The 18931-nt window shown below is 41.1% G+C and overlaps 1 protein-coding gene across 1 annotated transcript in view; it reads right to left on the reverse strand.

Annotated features, from left to right (window-relative positions):
* Positions 1-18931, reverse strand: part of LOC120538565 (macrophage mannose receptor 1-like) — a 69806-nt gene that overhangs the window by 12131 nt on the left and 38744 nt on the right. The window contains exons 4-5 of the mRNA XM_039767961.1: positions 9606-9941; positions 9063-9392 (exon numbers count right to left, since the gene is read on the reverse strand). Of these exons, the coding sequence (XP_039623895.1) occupies positions 9063-9392; positions 9606-9941 (666 nt within the window). The remainder of the gene's footprint in view (positions 1-9062; positions 9393-9605; positions 9942-18931) is intronic.

Genomic DNA, 18931 nt, shown 5'->3' on the forward strand with positions numbered 1-18931 from the left:
ACTAATACACTACCACAGACCCCTAACTTTCTTTACCACATGTTCCTATAATTTAAGCAGCAAAATATTGGAGCCTCACCAATACCCTAAATTTTGCATATACTTCAACTATCTCCGATGTGTCAAATTAAAGTATTGTAAGTTATTATAGGGGTTCATGTGGAATGGAAGTTAAAATCTATTGCTAGCTTCTGTATGAAAATCTGCATGTTCTCTGTGTGGCTAGGTATTATTATTAACAGAAGTGTGCTTCCAGCTGTGGAATGCAGTTTTTGACTCTTCCCAGCTGCTTCAGCAGTGTATGACAAGTTTTCTGATAAGCTTCATTCCAAAGATAAGACTAGAATTTATGCTTTCCGTTGTAATCAACAAATTTTGTAAAGAATGTTCTGTGGTCTTGGAGTGAAACTGATTAATTTTTTTCTAACCATTCTCTTTGAAGATTTTGTTATAAATGCAGCTGAACCCCCCTTGTCAGGGGCCTTTTTTGCATTTTCTCTCTGTAAGGAAAAGCCACTCTGCTCACCAAGAAGTCAGAAATAAAAGATTTTGCTTATTAGAATTGGTGTCTGCCTGCTATTTGTTTGAACCTTCATCCACAGTTTTCTGGCACCTGAACGTGGGGTGGAGACGGACAGGTGACTCATCGAGCGGGATCGTCCAGAGGACCGGTAAAAGGACCGACTCCGGCCGGGTCGGAAGGACCAGCTCCGGCAAAAGTTAGGACTGGCCTGCCTCGGGCGTATCCTGCGTGAGAAGTCCCTGGCCTCCTCTGACCGAATATGAAGGTCGAACCAACTGGGATTTCCCTAGCAGGTCACAAATTTCTTGGTGAGTAGGCCGAGGGAGTCCGATTGAGTGAATGAAGTAGCTCAGGGATTTGACCGGTTTATGGGAAGTTAAGGAAAATAAATACTGTATCACTAACGTAGTGGATGGTAACTGGAAAATAGGGAATAATACTTGGGTCCCTCGGGGGACAGTGTAAGATACTACAAGTACGTTAGTAAGTTACTCCCTGGGAAGCGGGATAGAAAGGGGTGAGTGGCACACTCCTATTAAATAGGGGAATGGGAGTAAGAAAAGCATAGTATATGAATTGAGTGTCTGGGAATAACACTGAGTGGGTGGACGAGTTTTCTGTTCCTAACGTCTGGTCATAATCCTGCTTCTACGGGTTGCTCTGTGGTGGAGACATGCACTAGCAGTTTGGCACATAGGAGGCGTCTGACGAAGGAATTGGTGTTAAGCACATCTTGTATTCCGGACTCCACGCTGAATATTGTTGTACTATTCTGCTAAACAACTGACACGAAACCACTTGAGTACTAATCCGGGAGTGGGACAGGACTGGGAGCAGAACGCCGCGAGGGCTGAATTGTTCTACTGTGGTCCAGTGCCATTCATTATGGGAAAGCAAAATAGTAAACCGGTCAAAGAGACTCCCTTGGGAAATCAAAAGTCTCTGTTAGAAGGATTATTTTTGGAAAGTGTCTCGGACACGAGCTTTCACTCGGGTCCGAAAGGGGGTTCACCTAGGAAATTAATAGAAAAGAAAACCAGATTAGACTTTAAGAAAGCATGTAAAAAATGGAATAAACAGAGTGGTGGCAGATGGCCGATAGACGGGACTGTGGACATATCAGAAATACAAGAAATAAGGAAAATATTATGTAGAAATGCACGAGGATGTTGTAACAAAGGTCCGTATCGAATGTACATGTTTGATAGATGGGAATTGGTGATAAAGGATAGGACCTTGCAAGCGGCGCAGAAGTGTAACGAGCTGCTGGCTGCTGAGGTCAAAACACAGAAAGAAAAGGAAAAGTTATTGCTAGCATTGCAGAAAACAAAGGTAGAGACAGAGCCCAAGCCTGAAAGTAAAAGAAAGAAGACCGAAAAGAAAGACCCCCTATACCCCGTAATCTGTCCACCCCTCCTTACCAAACTCCCCGATTCCACCTCCTGCACCCCCTCCTCCAACTGCACCCCTGTTAACAGACGAACCGTCTGGAGCAAGTTTTTACGATGAACAATATCATTATGACCCGTCCTCACATATTGACCCTGAGGAAGATGATTCAGATCATTCACAAGGTGCTACTGGGTTGCAATGGCAGAAACCAGAAGAGTCATCTGTCTCCCAGCGCACGAGAAGTCAGACCCTCCGCTCTAAACCTATGGGCGGTTTTACTTCCCCCTTCGGCTCCCCTAAACCTTCTGGCCCAACATTCTCTTGCCCCCTCATTGAAGTCCCCAACCCCCGACATGATCCCACACAACAACCCGGGCAATAATAATCCCACTACCGTAATGATTCACCAAATTGGGACATTCAAGAATTAAAGGATGTGGTGTCTGAACTGCCCGACCCCAAAGCGGTCGGTGGACTGAAATTTGTGCAACAGTTACAGCAGCTTGATGACATGTATAAACCAAATGCTGCAGAGTGGACACAGGTGCTCGCCGAAAGCTGGGCACCACATGGGCAACTGTAAATCACGGTGATCTTAATGGTGCCCCTTGGCGTTGGAATGAAGCTCTTTCCCGAGGCCCCGAAATGACGGTCCTTTCCTCGACCAGTGGGAGCCTTTGAAAGGAGCCCTGGCAGAAAAATATAAAAAGGGCACAGACTGGTCACTAATTTCAGCCGCTAAGCAGAAAAAAGACGAGACAGTGGATGAATGGGCTCACCGGTTGCAAGATCTGATGGCTAATCACTCTGGGCTAGACAATGAAAACGATAGAATTCGTGCTGCAGTGCCTCCTTTGTCTCGGGACTGAGAAGTGATATTCAAGCAAAGTTCGCATGTCTTGCATAGGCTGGGAAAGCGCTACGTTCGAGGAAGTCAAGCGTCATGCAGAGCATGCTGAGAGACAGACTAAATTAAAAGAGTCAGACACACAGACCAAACTGTTGGCTGCACAAATAAATTACTATACTGGTGGAACTGATCCGGCTAGGGGGAGAGGACGCAGAAATTTCTTTGGAAGGCGAGGCGGGAGAGGACGAGGGTTCCAATTATCAAGCCCTAATAATCCTTTCGCTCAGATGCCTGACCCTTCGGAGCAGACGCCAGCGTCATATGCCTGTTACGGCTGCGGTGAACTTGGACATTTCAGACGCAACTGCCCACACAAGCGCCCTCCGCCACCCCCTCTCCCTGAGCCCAATGACATTCCTTGGTCCTAGGAATTAGCAGGGACCACCAGCCACTTTTTCCAGTTTCCTTTGCTTACTCGTCATGCCGATACTGATCCTTTATTGACTTTAATAGTAAACGGCAAAGAAACTGTCTTTCTTGTGGACACAGGAGCCACGCGCCACTTTATCGCTGTTGGAGGTCCCTGCCTCGAAAGACACTGTGAAGGTTCTCACTGCTTCAGGACAACCACACACGCTACTAGTTTCAAAGCCTCTGCAAGTGCAACTCAGCACCGACAGCTCTCCATTAACTCATCGCTTCCTGTTAAATCATTTGTGCCCTGTGAACTTGCTGGGAAGGGATCTTATGACTAAATTGTCAGTCTCAATTTCTTTAACTAAACAAGGATTTTACTGCTCCATTCCTAAGCTCCTATGCCAAACTACACACCCCAGGCCCTCTTTTGCTGCATGGACCCTTGACATCTCACCACACACCCTCCTCTTGAAAGCCCTTCATTCTTTCCCCTCATGCCTATTTCCCCACTTACAAGTCCCGGACACCCTGCATTGTACTGCCCAATATTTCCGGCTGAAGTAGACACTCCTTGGTTAGAATCTTTTCTTTCCTCCAGCACATGCCCTGAAACTTTGCACATTCCATGTATTTTTGTTTCATCTACTAAAGCTGCTGCGTCAGTTCACCTCACATGTTCACAAAGTATTTTCTATCTAGGTGGTTCAGTGCCCCATGTCTCTCTCTAAATCTAACACCATTGCTGGGTTGAAATTGGGGACTGGGTTGAAAAATGTCTAAATAGAACTGATTGGCTGTACGTTTCGCCAGGTATTTTTGACACCTCAGACCATCTAGTTACTAAAGTAGTAATTCAGATTGATCTGCCAGTTGTTCTTCCCTGTGTCACCCGTCTCTCTCTTTATGTTCATTGCAAACTGATAGCATTCCATGGCTCTCTTGATTCCTGATACACTGTGGTCTCAAGGGAAAAATGATTTTGGCAGAATAGCAAATTGTGAACCTCTAGTAATCTTTCCAAAATCCTCCTTCCGTCCTCGCCATGCGCAATATCCTCTCTCTCCTGAGGCTGAACTCGGAATTGGTGCTGTACATAAAGATCTCGTTGAAAGGGGGCTATAATTCCTATTAAATATTCTCCTGTAAACTCTCCTATCTTGCCAGTAAAGAAAGCTGATGGCTCTTGGTGCTTTGTCCAAGACCTCAGACAAGTCAATTCTGCTATCTTTCCTAGAGCACCGATTGTGCCTAATCCTTCCACTATTCTGTCTACAATCCCTCCATCTGCACGTTATTTCTCAGTTATTGACTTAGCAAATGCTTTCTTTTCTATTCCTGTACATTCTGATTCTCAGTTTTGGTTTGCTTTTACTTTTCAAAACCGCCATTGGACATGGACCGTTATGCCACAAGGTTATACAGAGGCTCCTTGTGTATACGGCCAAGCGCTTGCTCAAAACCTGGAAGGCTTCTGGCCTGACAGGGAAGTGCATTGATACAGTACGTCGACAATTTATTACTCTGTAGTGAAACAGAGAAAGCATGCACACAAGATACGGAATTATTGCTCAAGTATCTTGCAGAAAATGGGCACAAGGTTTCTAAGGCCAAGCTGCAGCTAGTTCAAACCACTGTCAAATATTTGGGGCATGACATCACTTGTGGTACCAGAGCTCTGTCACAAAATTGTATAACCACTATTCAAAACCTGCCCAGACCGGTCACAAAACAACAGGTTATGTCTGTATTGGGCATTTTAGGTTACTGTCGACAATGGATTTTAAATTTTTCTGAAAGAGCACAGCCTTTGCAAAGTCTAGCTAACACTGCTGACCTTCCTCTTTCTGGCCGCATACAGTGGAATGAGCAGGCTGAGAAGGCTCTATGTGATTTAAAAAGTGCATTACTCTTGCGCCAGCGTTAGGCTCCTGACTATTCTCGTCCATTCACTTTGTTCGTGGAGGAAAAGGGGGGATATATGAATGCAGTACTAACACAGCTCCATGGAGAAAACAAAGGCCAATAGCCTATTTTTCGAAAAAATTGGATCCAGTGGCTAAGGGACTTCCAACCTGTCTCAGAGCAGTAGCAGCCACAACAGAAGCCGTGCTAGCCAGTACAGATATAGTGCTCATGAGCCCCCTAACAGTAAAGGTGCCTCACGCTGTACACTCCATTTTAGTACAGGCCAAAACTTCACATCTCACTACTGCTAGGGCAATACACTATCAAAACGTACTCTGTACTCTGTCAACTGTCACAATTGAACCATTTATACAGATTCCAGGTATGCTTTTGGAGTCTGCCATGATCATGGAGCATTGTGGAAATTAAGGGGATTTAAAACCAGTACTGGTAAGCCCATCCAACATCAGAAATTAGTCGAATCCCTCCTCGAAGCTATAATAAAACCATCAAGACTGGCAATAGTTAAATGCCAGGCCCACACTGGGAAACAAGATCCTGTCAGCAAAGGAAACGACCTGGCTGATTACTTTGCTAAACAGGCTGCCTACAATAACACACCAATTTTTTTATTTCAACAGAAAGATGACAAAGACGCTGATAATCAAATAATCTCTTTACAGAGTGCAGCCACGGACAGAGAAAAGAGAAAATGGTCCGAAGAAGGATCCCTCTCTGATGGGGTCTGGACTCACAAGCAAAATAACAAACCTTTCCTTCCAAAAGCTTCTTTTCCAGGTATGGCAAAAATCGCACATGGCCTGGACCACGCCGGAAAGGATGCCATGATTCAAGATGTCGAGAGACATTGGGAAGCCGTAGGCTTCTCTACGTATGCAGAGCAATTCTGCAGACGCTGTGCACTATGTCAAAAATTTAACGTAGGTAAAGGTACTCAGGTAAGTCCCGCCGTCACACCTAACCCAATGGGTCCATTCGAACATCTTCAAATGGACTTCATTGAACTAACACCATCTAAAGGGTACCGATACTGCTTGGTAATTGTCGATGTGTTCTCCCGATGGGTGGAAGCTTTCCCTTCCAAACATGCAGATGCAAAAACTGTGGCAAAAGCCTTGATAAAAGAAATCATTCCAAGATGGGGAATACCACAAAAATTGCAGACTGATAATGGTACCCATTTTGTGAACTCTGTAATAAATGAATTGACCACTTGGCTCCAGATAAATGTGCATCACTATTGCAAGTACCACCCTCAAAGCGGAGGTATAGTAGAAAGGTGCAATGGCACCCTGAAATCTAAATTGGCTAAGATCTGTGAGCAGACGAATTTAACCTGGCCTGACGCTTTACCTCTGGCCTTAATGGGATTGAGAGGGAGGACACACTGGCAGTTGGGACTGTCGCCTTTTGAAATTCTGACCGGACGCCCATGCCTGTTGGCATGGTCATTGGCAATGTCAATCTGCATACTGTGGACAATGATCTTCTTTCCAGTCTTACAGGTCTCCGAGCATCCCTGAAGGAGGTCCACGAGCAGGTTAACCAGGCTTGGCGAACTAGTCCTCCACCAACAGAGTCACAGATTCCCTTGGGAACCTGGATACTGGTCAGAGACACCCGAAGGAAGCACTGGCATCAACCTCGCTGGAGGGGACCATTCCAAGTGCTGCTATCCACACCTCACGCCGTTAAAGTCGAAGGACTTCCCGCCTGGATTCACGTGTCGCATTGCAAAAAATGGCATTCATAGCTTTGCTAGTCCTAATCTTTTTTATCCATCTGACTTTAGGACAAGGACAAACAGGTGGTGACCATCGGACTCACCAATTGAAGCAAATACATGGGGACTTTCCCACGTTAACTTTCCAAATAGGGAAAACTGCCTCGTTCCAGATTGACTTTTGTTCCATTGCTCCCTGTGGGTCCAGTGGACAAGACAAATGGAGATTGTATGAAAAATATGTTTGTGTGACCCGACCCAGGTACAAAACTGATTTGAATTCCTCCTCCAGTCTATCTGAATGTTCAAGCTGGAGTGATGTGTTTGCAAACACTGGCGACCAGGACTGGGGGTATAATCCGTGGGAAGCCCAGGAACATGATTTAAAAACAAAGGTTTTCTATGAATGGTTTATATCCACTTTTGGCTCTTTGGGCCAATGGTTCTAATCCATTTTTATTTCCCTTTTAGTTGCTTTAACTGTTATTCTTTTGATTTGCTGTTGTCTTATTCCGTTAATCTGTTATTTTATCCAGAAGTTCTTCACTGCCTCAATAACTAAAGCTTATTTCCTCCACACAGAACGCATGCATCTTCTTTCCCAGGCCCAATTCTCTTCCCAGTGTTCTTTCGACCTGGACTGTTTAGCTTAAACTCTCTTATTATTTAAACTTTTAAGTTTAAAAAGGGGGGAATGTGGAATGGAAGTTAAAATCTTCTGCTAGCTTCTGTATGAAAATCTGCATGTTCTCTGTGTGGCTAGGTATTATTATTAACAGAAGTGTGCTTCCAGCTGTGGAATGCAGTTTTTGACTCTTCCCAGCTGCTTCAGCAGTGTATTACAAGTTTTCTGATAAGCTTCATTCCAAATATAAGACTAGAATTTATGCTTTCCGTTGTAATCAACAAATTTTGTAAAGGATGTTCTGTGGCCTTGGAGTGAAACTGATTTATTTTTTTCTAACCATTCTCTTTGAAGATTTTGTTATAAATGCAGCTGAACCCCCCTTGTCAGGGGCCTTACTTGCATTTTCTCTCTGTAAGGAAAAGCCACTCTGCTCACCAAGAAGTCAGAAATAAAAGATTTTGCTTATTAGAATTGGTGTCTGCCTGCTATTTGTTTGAACCTTCGTCCACATTCATTTAAAGTATTAAAGGTGGTCCTCCTTCAACTGGTGTGTAGATGACTGCAAAGCCCTGTTTAGTACTTGGAAATGTTGGACTGTAACTTTACAAGCAAATCTGCAAACTGCTTAAGAGACAAAACAGACCCCAGTTGTTATCTGTGTGTAATAAAACCGGAGAATGACACACTGGAATCCAGATACTTAATGAAATGACCAGGGTGGAGCATTTATCTAAGGGGAGATCAAATTTGTGTAGCCTGGAATATTCTTTTTCTATGCTCAATTGAACATTGGAAATGGCTTAAAATTTTAAAACTTTTCCATATAATGTAAATCCAAGGTGTCACTTCTCCACTTTTATAAAAGTGTAACCAATTTTGTGACAGCTGCACTTATCCATGGCCATGCACAGCACATGAAATATTTTGAGGGGCCGATTATGCAGCAGCAAAATGTGAGTTTGAGTAATAACAGGTCTGTGATGCCTTTAGATGTCCAGTGCTTCACGTGCACTACACTGAATAGATCACTGTTTGTATACCTGGTGCTAAGAAGCATGGATAAGCCATTGAAGTTTATTTGTGATGGGTTTTGCAATTGTTCCCTATAAACAATGAATTTATGGTAAGCGTGGGACATAAACTTCCACTGATTAAATCCATGCCGTTTATACACACCGCCCATTGGTACAACTGCCTGGATGGTTTAGTGAGGTCCTCAAATCAGCCCGTCTGGGGTAGCTCATAGCTTCAGGCAGAGCAACTAGAAGATGACTGAACTTGACTACAGAGGAATTAAAAGTTGAGCGCAGAAGACCACCACATCCTCCAGATTCCATCCTCTCTTTTTGGTCCCTCATGGATAAGAAGAATTGATTGTATTTACTTGTTGATTTTTACATAAATATATACATGTTTCTGTTTCTGTGTAAATATATCATTATATGGGGTTTTTGTGCTTAGAAACGTATTTTTGTGTGTTGTTTCATGTTGCTTTATGCCTTATTTTAGATGTATTCTTTTGGCAAATGTCTACAGCTTGCTGAAACTGTCAATGGAAGTGTGCGTTAAAAAAATAAATTACTTTAAAATTAATTGAACTTGCCTTTAAAGCACATGAAAGGATATTCTTCACCACATACTGAGTCATTCCAAGAGCCATCTGACTGGAGCACAGCACAGAAAAACTCCCGTTTCCAGTTTGTGTAGGCCACAGGCTCTCCATTGGACCAGTGCCAGTTGTCATTTTCATGGCGGAGTCCAATCCAGGTGTTTTGTGCTCTTTTCCTTGTTAGCAGATGGTCATTCATTGCTTGGTTCTCAACTGTCACCAAGTCTGTGAAGTTTGCTCTGCAGTACTTCTGAGCATCATCCCAGGAAAATAAATATGGCACAAAGATGTATGTGTTGGTGCAGGAGAATGAAGTGCAGGACTCTGAAAAACATTGTGTACAGATTCAAATATTTACAGTAATATCAAGTAGCTTGTAAAGAATATTGTAGAGGGCTCTTGAATGAGAATTTTAATTTTAGAATAAGATCCTTTCATAGGTTTTTCAATTATTCTTACACCTCTTGGGCAGCTTGGAATCTGATTTAAGAGATACTCATCTAGGTCACATACAGTACAGTAATATAGAAGACTTACTATTGTAGCACAAAAAGTACTTCTGATGACTACATGGACCATCATTCCAATCTGACTGTGAAAATTCAACACACTTTTCACTTAGATTCCAATTATCTGGCTGATCAACTCTCCAGTGTTGAAATGTTGAATTCCCACCATCAGACCATTTCCATGGGTTATTAAATAAACCGATCCAAAAGGGGAAGCTCTTAGCGTTCTTCATTATCTCCTGATTTTCAGTTTCATTTTTTATACTGACTAGGTCTGTGTAGTTCACACGACAGTAGTTTTGAGCTCTACTCCATGTCAGGCTCTCGTTTATCCAGAAATACCTCTTACTAATGTTATTGGTTTCTGTGGAAATAAAATGTTGAATTAGCTTAGCCAAATAAAAGAATTCAGTAATGGATTGAATAACTCTCATTAAACTCTCCTTACTTAATCCATACAGTATGTGTCAAAGGATTTCTACTTTACATTATACATATGGAATACATTTTTTATAGCATTTGTCTAGAAATGAGGAAGTTATGCTTTTATTGTTTTACATTCCTTTTTATAAGTCACTGGGAATAGTATCTGCACATACCAGAGAGGCACCTATGCATGAACATTTATAAAAAAGAAATTTGATTTGTATGTGCTGGAATACTCCACGTAAAGTGGGAAATTTGTTATTTTTTTCGATTTCTAGAGAAAAAAAAATGTTTGTACAAAGGAAGTTTTCTGGGCTGTACTGCTGAATTTTGTAACCTGAGTTTATCTGTGACATGAGGATGCTTTCTTATTTACATATACAGTCAATTCCAGTTATCCACGGAGGTTATGTCCCTGAAAAACCCACCAGAAACAGAAACTGCAGATAATGATCCATCGATCATTTGAGAAAAATGGGGCTAGGACTATGGGGAGAAACTACAGTGGAGGTAATGAGGTCAGACAAACATGCTGGCTCTCCACTCTCACCCTTCAATGGTTAGTAATGATCCTTCTGCAGATATACCTATAGAAACCTTGTTACAATTGATACAATTTTTACTTACTCTATAGTTAAGTGTGATTGTATTCTTGGAGCTTCACTGGAGGCTGAGATTGTAGCAGAATAGATCTGAGGATCTCACTAAACCATCCAATCAGCAGTAGTGATGGGCGGTGTGTACACAGGGCAGGGACTTAATCAGTATGCACTTATAACTTTGTTTGTGTGGAACAATTGCAAGCCCCATTCCACATCAATGAATGGTTTTCAATGCCTTACCCACACCTCTCAGCACCAGGTAAGCATATGTTAATCCATTCAGTGTAGCATGTATGCAACCCTGGATATCTAGTGGCATCATAGACAAGTCATTGCGCAACCTCACATGTTGCTCATATGCAATAGTTCTCTTGGAATTTTTTTGTACTGTGTATGGCCATGATTAGGCACAAGTAAACAGTGGGTGTTGCAAAATGGGTTATACGTTTATAAATGTGGATAAGTGAATCCGCAGGAACAGAATCTACTGATAGTGAGGATTTACTGTAATATTTTTGAAAACCTGCCAACCGCCAACAGGGTTGGTCAAAGAGTGGACATAAACTATAACGCTGCATTGGCCCAAGAAGTGCATCAATAAATTGCAAGATAAACATAAATTCAGGATAATCGAGAAATTAAGAATCTCTGTATGATTCCATCCATAGAAAGACCAATCAGCATACATAGATGAAGAGCCACCTGTTTATCTAGTCATATTGAATACCTAGACTCCAAGCAAGAACAGCTGCAATCCACCCAGGTTGTCCTTGATATTAATGTCACTCTAATGTATTTGCTACTGTTTTAGACACATCAGGAATCTTAAGTTCCCAGTAATACATGAATAAAAGTGTAAAACTTTCCTTCCTGCTTGTTTCAATTTGTGACAGACTTGTAACTGTAAACATACAAGGGTTATAGTGAGGATTTGAGACACTGTTAAGCTCTACAAAAGAAACTGTTTGAAATTGAAAATATTGTACCATAGGACCATTCCACAATAAAACAAACTGCCAGGATTTTTATTTCTCCAGGTACTATGTACTGGTGTTAAGAAGTAGAATGCTCCTCACTGTGAAAACAAATAATGTTTAGTCCATCAATTATAGAACCTGGCCATCCTTTGGTCTAAATCAGTCCCCTAAAAAAGCTAGTTAAAAACAATTTTTGAACATTTCAAGGTAAGAACAATCTTTCATTGTATGGGAATAATGCAGGTGAACAGTTGTATGACACCTACAGTAAAAAAATTTTAAACATAATCTATCGTTATCTACCTTCTTATATTTAAAATAAAATATGTACGTTAATGTCCTGGGGCCTCATGTATAAACGGTGCGTACGCACAGAAATGTTGCGTAAGAACTTTTCCACGTTCAAATCGCGATGTATAAAACCTACACTTGGCGTAAAGCCACGCACTTTTCCACGGTACCTCATACCTTGTCGTACGCAAGTTCTCCGCTTGGTTTTGCAGACTGGCGTCACCCAGCGTCAAAGCAGTGCTACTGTTCCTGTGTGGTTACTCATTATTTTCCTGACGCGGCTTTATAAATACACTGAAACTAACCGCATATTGTTTATTATTGTAACGCATCTGATTGTAATTAACTTGTAACAATATAATGGTCCAGGGAATAGCCATAGTATTCCAAATACCATAACTGCTTTAGCGTTGTTACTCTCACTGCACTTTCTTCTTTCAGCTGCTCCCGTTAGGAGTTGCCACAGCGGATCATCTTTTTCCATATTACTCTCACTGCAGCACTCGGAGTATTTATATCACTGTATCTGAGTGTGAATCACAGCAGCAGCTGTTCGGAAAGAGAATTATCGTATACAGCATCAGGCACACGCTACCTCAGCCACGGCAAAATGTTTAAAAGCCTTTCCTGTACGGACCTCGCGGTTCAGAAACAGTTTCATCCCAAGAACTATAAACGCACTCAATCACTGCTCCTTGTAGAACTGTTTGTACTTATAAGTACAATTACCTCACTGTAAACTTGTACTACAGTTATAATATTGCACAACCTGAGCCACTTTATAAAGTGCGTATTTACATATGATGACAATATCATTTTTAAGATGAAATGCAGCAAAATATGTTTATTATATTATACAGGTAAAACTTTAACTTCATTTAAATAATCTATATTCTTCACTGGGACTGGCGTGAAGGATAGAATAATTAAACATGTACTACGAAGATATTTCAATGTTCCTTAAACTTTTTAAAGAATCAGTGCTCTAAGTTTACAGATGGCTTAACATCTATTACAGAGCTGATTGTGTGGCAATCGGTTACTTGGAGAAAGAAAAGCAAGAACTGCATGGGCGGCCACGCCAATACAAATTGAATATAAAACAGAAAGAGAAAATAACGACACAGCTAAAAATGCAGCGGCAAATTTCGACAAAAGTTAAATGCTTGTGTCATGAGCACGAGGCGGCTAGTGTCTGCAACGGACGTGGAAATCCGCCGTGCATAAGCTACCTCACTGACATTTGCGGGCGAAGGAGCCACCGATTCTTTTTCTGCCCAGTGCCACCACAAACCTAGAGCCGCCCCTGAGTACTGCTGCAATAAATAATTTCATCGATGGTCGTGCACAATCGCTGCGCTGTAAAACCCATGTTTAATAACGTGCTTTAACTCTTAATGATATCACGTATACATCTCAGTATTTTAGTTATTCAGAGAGCTGTAATATCACGAATGTAATGGATTCTGTGTACAGTCGGAGGAAGAGAGCCGGTTTAAGAAGCAAGTAGTGATTCACACACATAGATCACATAGAAGATCAAATACAAAACAAAGCATTTAACGTGCTACTTTAATTACGATGTGATTTGAGAAACTGGTTAAGTAAATGATTTTAAGATGACGTTTATGATGTTCTACTTTAATGACAAAATAAACTACGTGATTAAAGTGGAAAGTTCGAGATTGAAGTTGACATTTCGTGCTTTTTTTCCCCACTGTGCCTTTTTTTTCTCTGTACCCTAAAAAGCTTTCATATGACACTCAGACGGTAGGCTACGACTCGCCTTTTCACGGCAACTGATATCTGAGCTTTCAAGTTTCTCCAACCCGCTATGTCACTCGATCAACTTCCTTTTGTTGATTATACCACGGTTTAATTAAACAAATAGTATATTTTCCCTTTGCCTCCACTTGGTATTCGCTGAAATTGTTATATTTTCCCCCGTGCTTTTCCCATTGTCTTTTCACAGAAGGCTGAGCTTAAGGGTGATTTATATTGATTTGCATATTCAAAGAGGCGTACTTCTGGGAGGAGTTGGGGCATTACATAATGCGCGTGCACGAGCGTTAGTTTTCACGCTGATCGGGATTTATGTAGCGGAAGAACGTGGAAGTTGGAGTACGCACAGATTCCTGCATCTGGATTTTTCTGTGCGTAAGCACATTTCGGCTTTTGTGCTTACGCCATGTTATAGTGCGAATTCTACGCACGGCGTTATACATGATGCCCCTGGAGAATAAAATTGTCATTTTTTGCAACTGATTAGTTTTGCTCAAACAAACCATGAAGAACTTTAAAGGAACTAATTTACCAAGGAATTTACAGGACTATTAAGGCAATTTCACATTGAAATCTTTTGTGGACTATTTATTTATGATGTATTTATGTAACATTGATATTTTCCTATTTTAGTTTGTATTAGTTTCTGACTTTATTTTTAGCTTAAGTTTAGTTTTAGTTTTTTTTTTAGTATTTATTGTTTTAGTTTTTTGCCATTTTCGATTTTTACTTTTAGTTTGCAAGTGTAAAACATAATTTTCTCTATAGTTGTCAAAGTATATATCATTCATGTTGTGCCTATCAGCTTAATCCATACAATTTTATTGTCTGTGACAGAACTCCATTTTCTCCTGATAATGTGACTTTCAATACTTCCAGCATAATCAGACAATGCAAGAATCAAATAGCAAGTGTGTTTTAAAGCCATTTCTTACTTTAAGCAAATGGCTATTTAATTTCAAACATGCTTTCTTTTTTATTATTAAAAGTTCCTTTGCGAGCAGTAAGATCATTGCACACATATAGTCTCATTTTATATTTAGTTTTGATACCTTGTAATTCAGGCTATATGCCATCTACTCATTTTAAAACTTTGAAAGAGTATTTTTTCAGTGAAATTTTACTTTGCTTATTTTTTAAAATACTATTTAAGTAACTGTTTGAACAGTGTTAATATCAGTAATAGCAGAAGCAGAAATGAAAATGTTCAATGTTCTACAAGCATACAATATACAGTACATCAAATACTGAACATCTGTCATAGCAATATTTCAGGTCATTCACTTAATAAGCATCATTCTAAACCTGGAGAGCTTCCTGTGAGGCTAAACTAGATTAACCACACATGTAGGAATAAACAGATTTTGGTAACTGAGAGTGCTTAATGACACACTTTGAATATTCGGCTATAAAACAATATCTGACGTTACACACACTCAGTGAACATATGTAAGGGGAGAACATGCACACCTCTTACAGAAATTGACCAGTTTAGCAGTCAAACCTGAGCTCATATTGCTGTGTAATAATATTAATGATAACAATAATACATTTTGTTTATATAGCACATTCTAATGCTCAATGTTAACCGATGTTAACCAATTAATGCTGGTAATTTACCTGCTGTTGATATTAAGTCACTATTTTTCCTAAAAAATTCTCTTTAACTATAATAAATAGTGTTTGTTTATTTACAAAGATTTGGGGCTTTTTACAAGTGTTACTTCCTAACCATAAGTCCATTTTCATCACTTACTTTACAATCTGTGGTCAGTGGAGTCTAGAGCCTATCTTTGCAGGGTCAAGCAGAAGTTTGCTTTGGAATGGTGGAATGGTTCACCACAAGACACTCTCACTCCCACAAGATCAAGAGTAAAAGACACTAAATAACCTAAAATACACATCTTCAGAATTTGGGAGGTAAACCAGGGGCCCAAGAAAGCTCATGCAGATGCAGGGAAATTGTGTGTACTCTACTAAGGTTGTGACGGGAACAAGATTAAAATCCAGAGTCCTTGATCTACAGGGTAGTAATCCTAACCACTATGCCACTATGCTGATGCAAAACCTTATGTTAGTAATCTGTGATAAGACAGCCCCCGTACACAGACAGACACGACACCAGATGTCCAAAACACACACTTTATTTTTTCCCTTGCTAACAGCACCTCACAATGTCATTCCAGTCAAACTCAGTTCCTTCTTTCCTTTACTGTTCCCTTAACTGTCGCCCTCACTCCTCCAGTCTCAAGCTCCATCCACTGCCTCCCGACTCGGGCTCTTCTAATGGAGTGAGGCGGCCCCTTTTATAATGCCTCAAATGTGCTCCTGGTGCTTCACCATGATCTTCCAGTGGCACTTCCTGGTGTGGCGGAAGTGCCGCATGAGCACCGGGAAGCACATCGGGCATACTTGGAATTTCTTCCGGCAGCACTTCCAGTTGTGGCGGAAGTGCTGCAGTCCAGGGCTCCATAATCCTCCAGGCAAACCCCTGGCAGTGGCCACAGGCCCCAACAGGGTTGAGCTTCTAAGCTCTGATTCCATGGCTCCAATGCAGACCAGGGCAGATGCCCTCTCATGGTCCAGGATAGGTATCGTTCTTCTGCTGGTCCTTCTAGGCGTCCACCACAACAGCTACTATAGTCTCCCAGAAGAAAGTTACTGGTGTCTTTGTATTTAGAATAGGCCACAAAGCAATTTTAAAACATATTTAATATTAATCATTGTACTGTGCTATGGATTATTTACAAAAGGATGAAACTCAAAATCAACACAGAAAGATGCTTAAAGAATTTATAAGGATCCCAAGTAAAATGACACCTTTTATTGTCTAACTAAAAAGATTACAATATGCAAGCTTTCGAGGTAACTCGGGCCCCTTCTTCGGGCAAGATGAGCTGCCTCGAAAGCTTGCATATTGTAATCTTTTTAGTTAGCCAATAAAAGGTGCCATTTTGCTTGACTTTTCACTACATTCATAATGGCTAACACGGTACAGCATCCTAGTACTAAGGATCCCAAGTTAACTTAAAAGTATCTAAAGGTATCTCTTGCCTAGTGAAAGTCAAGGTACATAAGCCGTCTCTTAGAAATAGCCTGAGTAAACATGGGACATCAAGAAGACTGAAGAACCTGATTTAAAAAGTTGAGAAAGTTATGATTACACTTGATCCTCTGCTTGTTAAACAATATTTCTGGAAAAATATGTTCTGGAATAATGACATGATGTACGGATTATTTTAAAATGCAATACAATACAATACAATTTATTTTTGTATACCCCAAAATCACACAAGGAGTGCTACAAATGTGCTTGAACAGGCCCTGCCTTTTGACAGCCCCCCCAGCCTTGACTCTCTAAGAAGACAGGGAAAAACTCCCAAAAAAAACATTGTACGGGGAAAAAAATGTAAGAAATGTTGGGAAAGGCAGTTCAAAGTGAGACCCCTTTCCAGGTAAGCTGGGTGTGCAGTGGGTGTCAAAAAAAAGGGCTCAATACAATACAATACACAGAACAAAACACAAGTAATCCTCAATACAATACAATAGTGCAACAGAAATATTATGAGTACAGAGCAGAATTCAACAGTAGATGATATTACATAATACGATTTGAATGCAATTGAACAGAAGAACTACCCAATATCTGTAAAGAATGATGCTGAAAGCCTTTTGCTATTGGACTGCTTTGTTGCATTGGGTGGCCTGGACAGCTTGCTGTCATTGAGGCAACCATAAATTTCTCCATTAATTAGAGGGCATGTGAAAAAAAAATCAAAGACCAGCTGATGCTGATCATAAATAGATATTGCAACAGGATAATAATCCAAAATATTCAAAGAAATACGTGACAGAATGGTTCAGAGAGAATAGGCAGATAGTTTTGGAATAGGCACCTCAAACCCATATCTAAATCCTATTGCATTGCTGTTGCGTGACTTGTCTTGAACGGTGGATTTAAAAAAGCCTCCTAACATTCATCCCTCCATCTTCTATACCCGCTAATCTAGAGCAGAGTTGCAGGGTAGCGGCAGACAGGAACAATCCCTGGACAGGCAACCGGTCCACTGCAAGGTGAGCAGACACACACAAACACAGATCTTATTAATGCGGATAAATGGTCATTGAAAGTTGTACTCTAAAGTCTTATATTCCAGTTAGCAGTTCAGTTTAATGCTAAACATTTTTCACTTTCTCTTGCTATTCAAATGCTCTTTCATTCAGCAACATATTCTGTGTCTTCTCAACATGCTGTTTGGATTATTTGTTGCAGCTGAGTCTTGACATGTATAAAGTATATGCTGCAGAAATGCCTAACATTCTGTTTTGAGTGCCAAGAAGAGATCACAAGATTGCTAGGCAGGAGTTAAAAACATATTCTGACTTACAGACACAGTGTGTAGTCTCAAAATTAATTAAAAATTACTGGTGAATGGCACAGAGGCGGCAAGCAAAATCTGTCCCTTTAAGGAAAACTGAACACCCAGGGTTTTATGGATACACTAGCCAACCCGCAGCGTACCATACGCTGCATAATCAGGCCGGTTTTTTAATGATTTTTAAGCACAGGGAAATAATTAACATTTGAAAAATCGGTAATGTAATAAATCACCAAGAAAAGCAACATTGTAACAATGCACGGAACGAACCAACACACAATCGTCCGTGCGGTGCTCAGGCGCGGAGGGTGGAACGGGAGGAGAGGAGAAGGACGTCCATTCCACTCCCTCCGTCATGCCAGTCTGCACTGCCTGCTCATGTGCCCACCTCCAACTTGTCATGCGAGTCGTTGTCGTCTTTGCACAGTCCAGACGCACCTGTGACTCACGTAGACTTTTCATTGCTCTGTGCAGTTTTGGCTGGCTTTCTATATATAATTCACCAAGACACCCGACCACGGTAGTAGCAAGGTGGGAGGGGGGTGTGTACAAAGTGCAGGAGAATCTAAGAAGAAGCATGTTTGTCGCGGATGCGAATTGCTGTATGTAGCAAGTAAAACAGTTTGCTATGGTGCACGCGGTCGTGCGTCGTAACTGAAAACTCGGTTTTTAAAGACTGCTTACTTCATTGTGTTTTAACCTCAGTTGTAAAGTAATGTTTTAAGGATCCCATGGGATACCCCTCGCAAACCGTTTTACACACTGCATATGGCGATTCACCCCCGCGAGAAACACGCCTCTATGAACAGTCAACGTGGCTCGGAGACTCCGAGTCGGAGTAGCATGTGGCCTCTACGACAGATGAATATAAATGACGCCGGTTTTTCTGTGTCGTCG

The sequence above is a fragment of the Polypterus senegalus genome, chromosome 11 (assembly GCF_016835505.1).
Source record: "Polypterus senegalus isolate Bchr_013 chromosome 11, ASM1683550v1, whole genome shotgun sequence".
In the NCBI taxonomy this organism is placed as follows: domain Eukaryota; kingdom Metazoa; phylum Chordata; class Cladistia; order Polypteriformes; family Polypteridae; genus Polypterus; species Polypterus senegalus.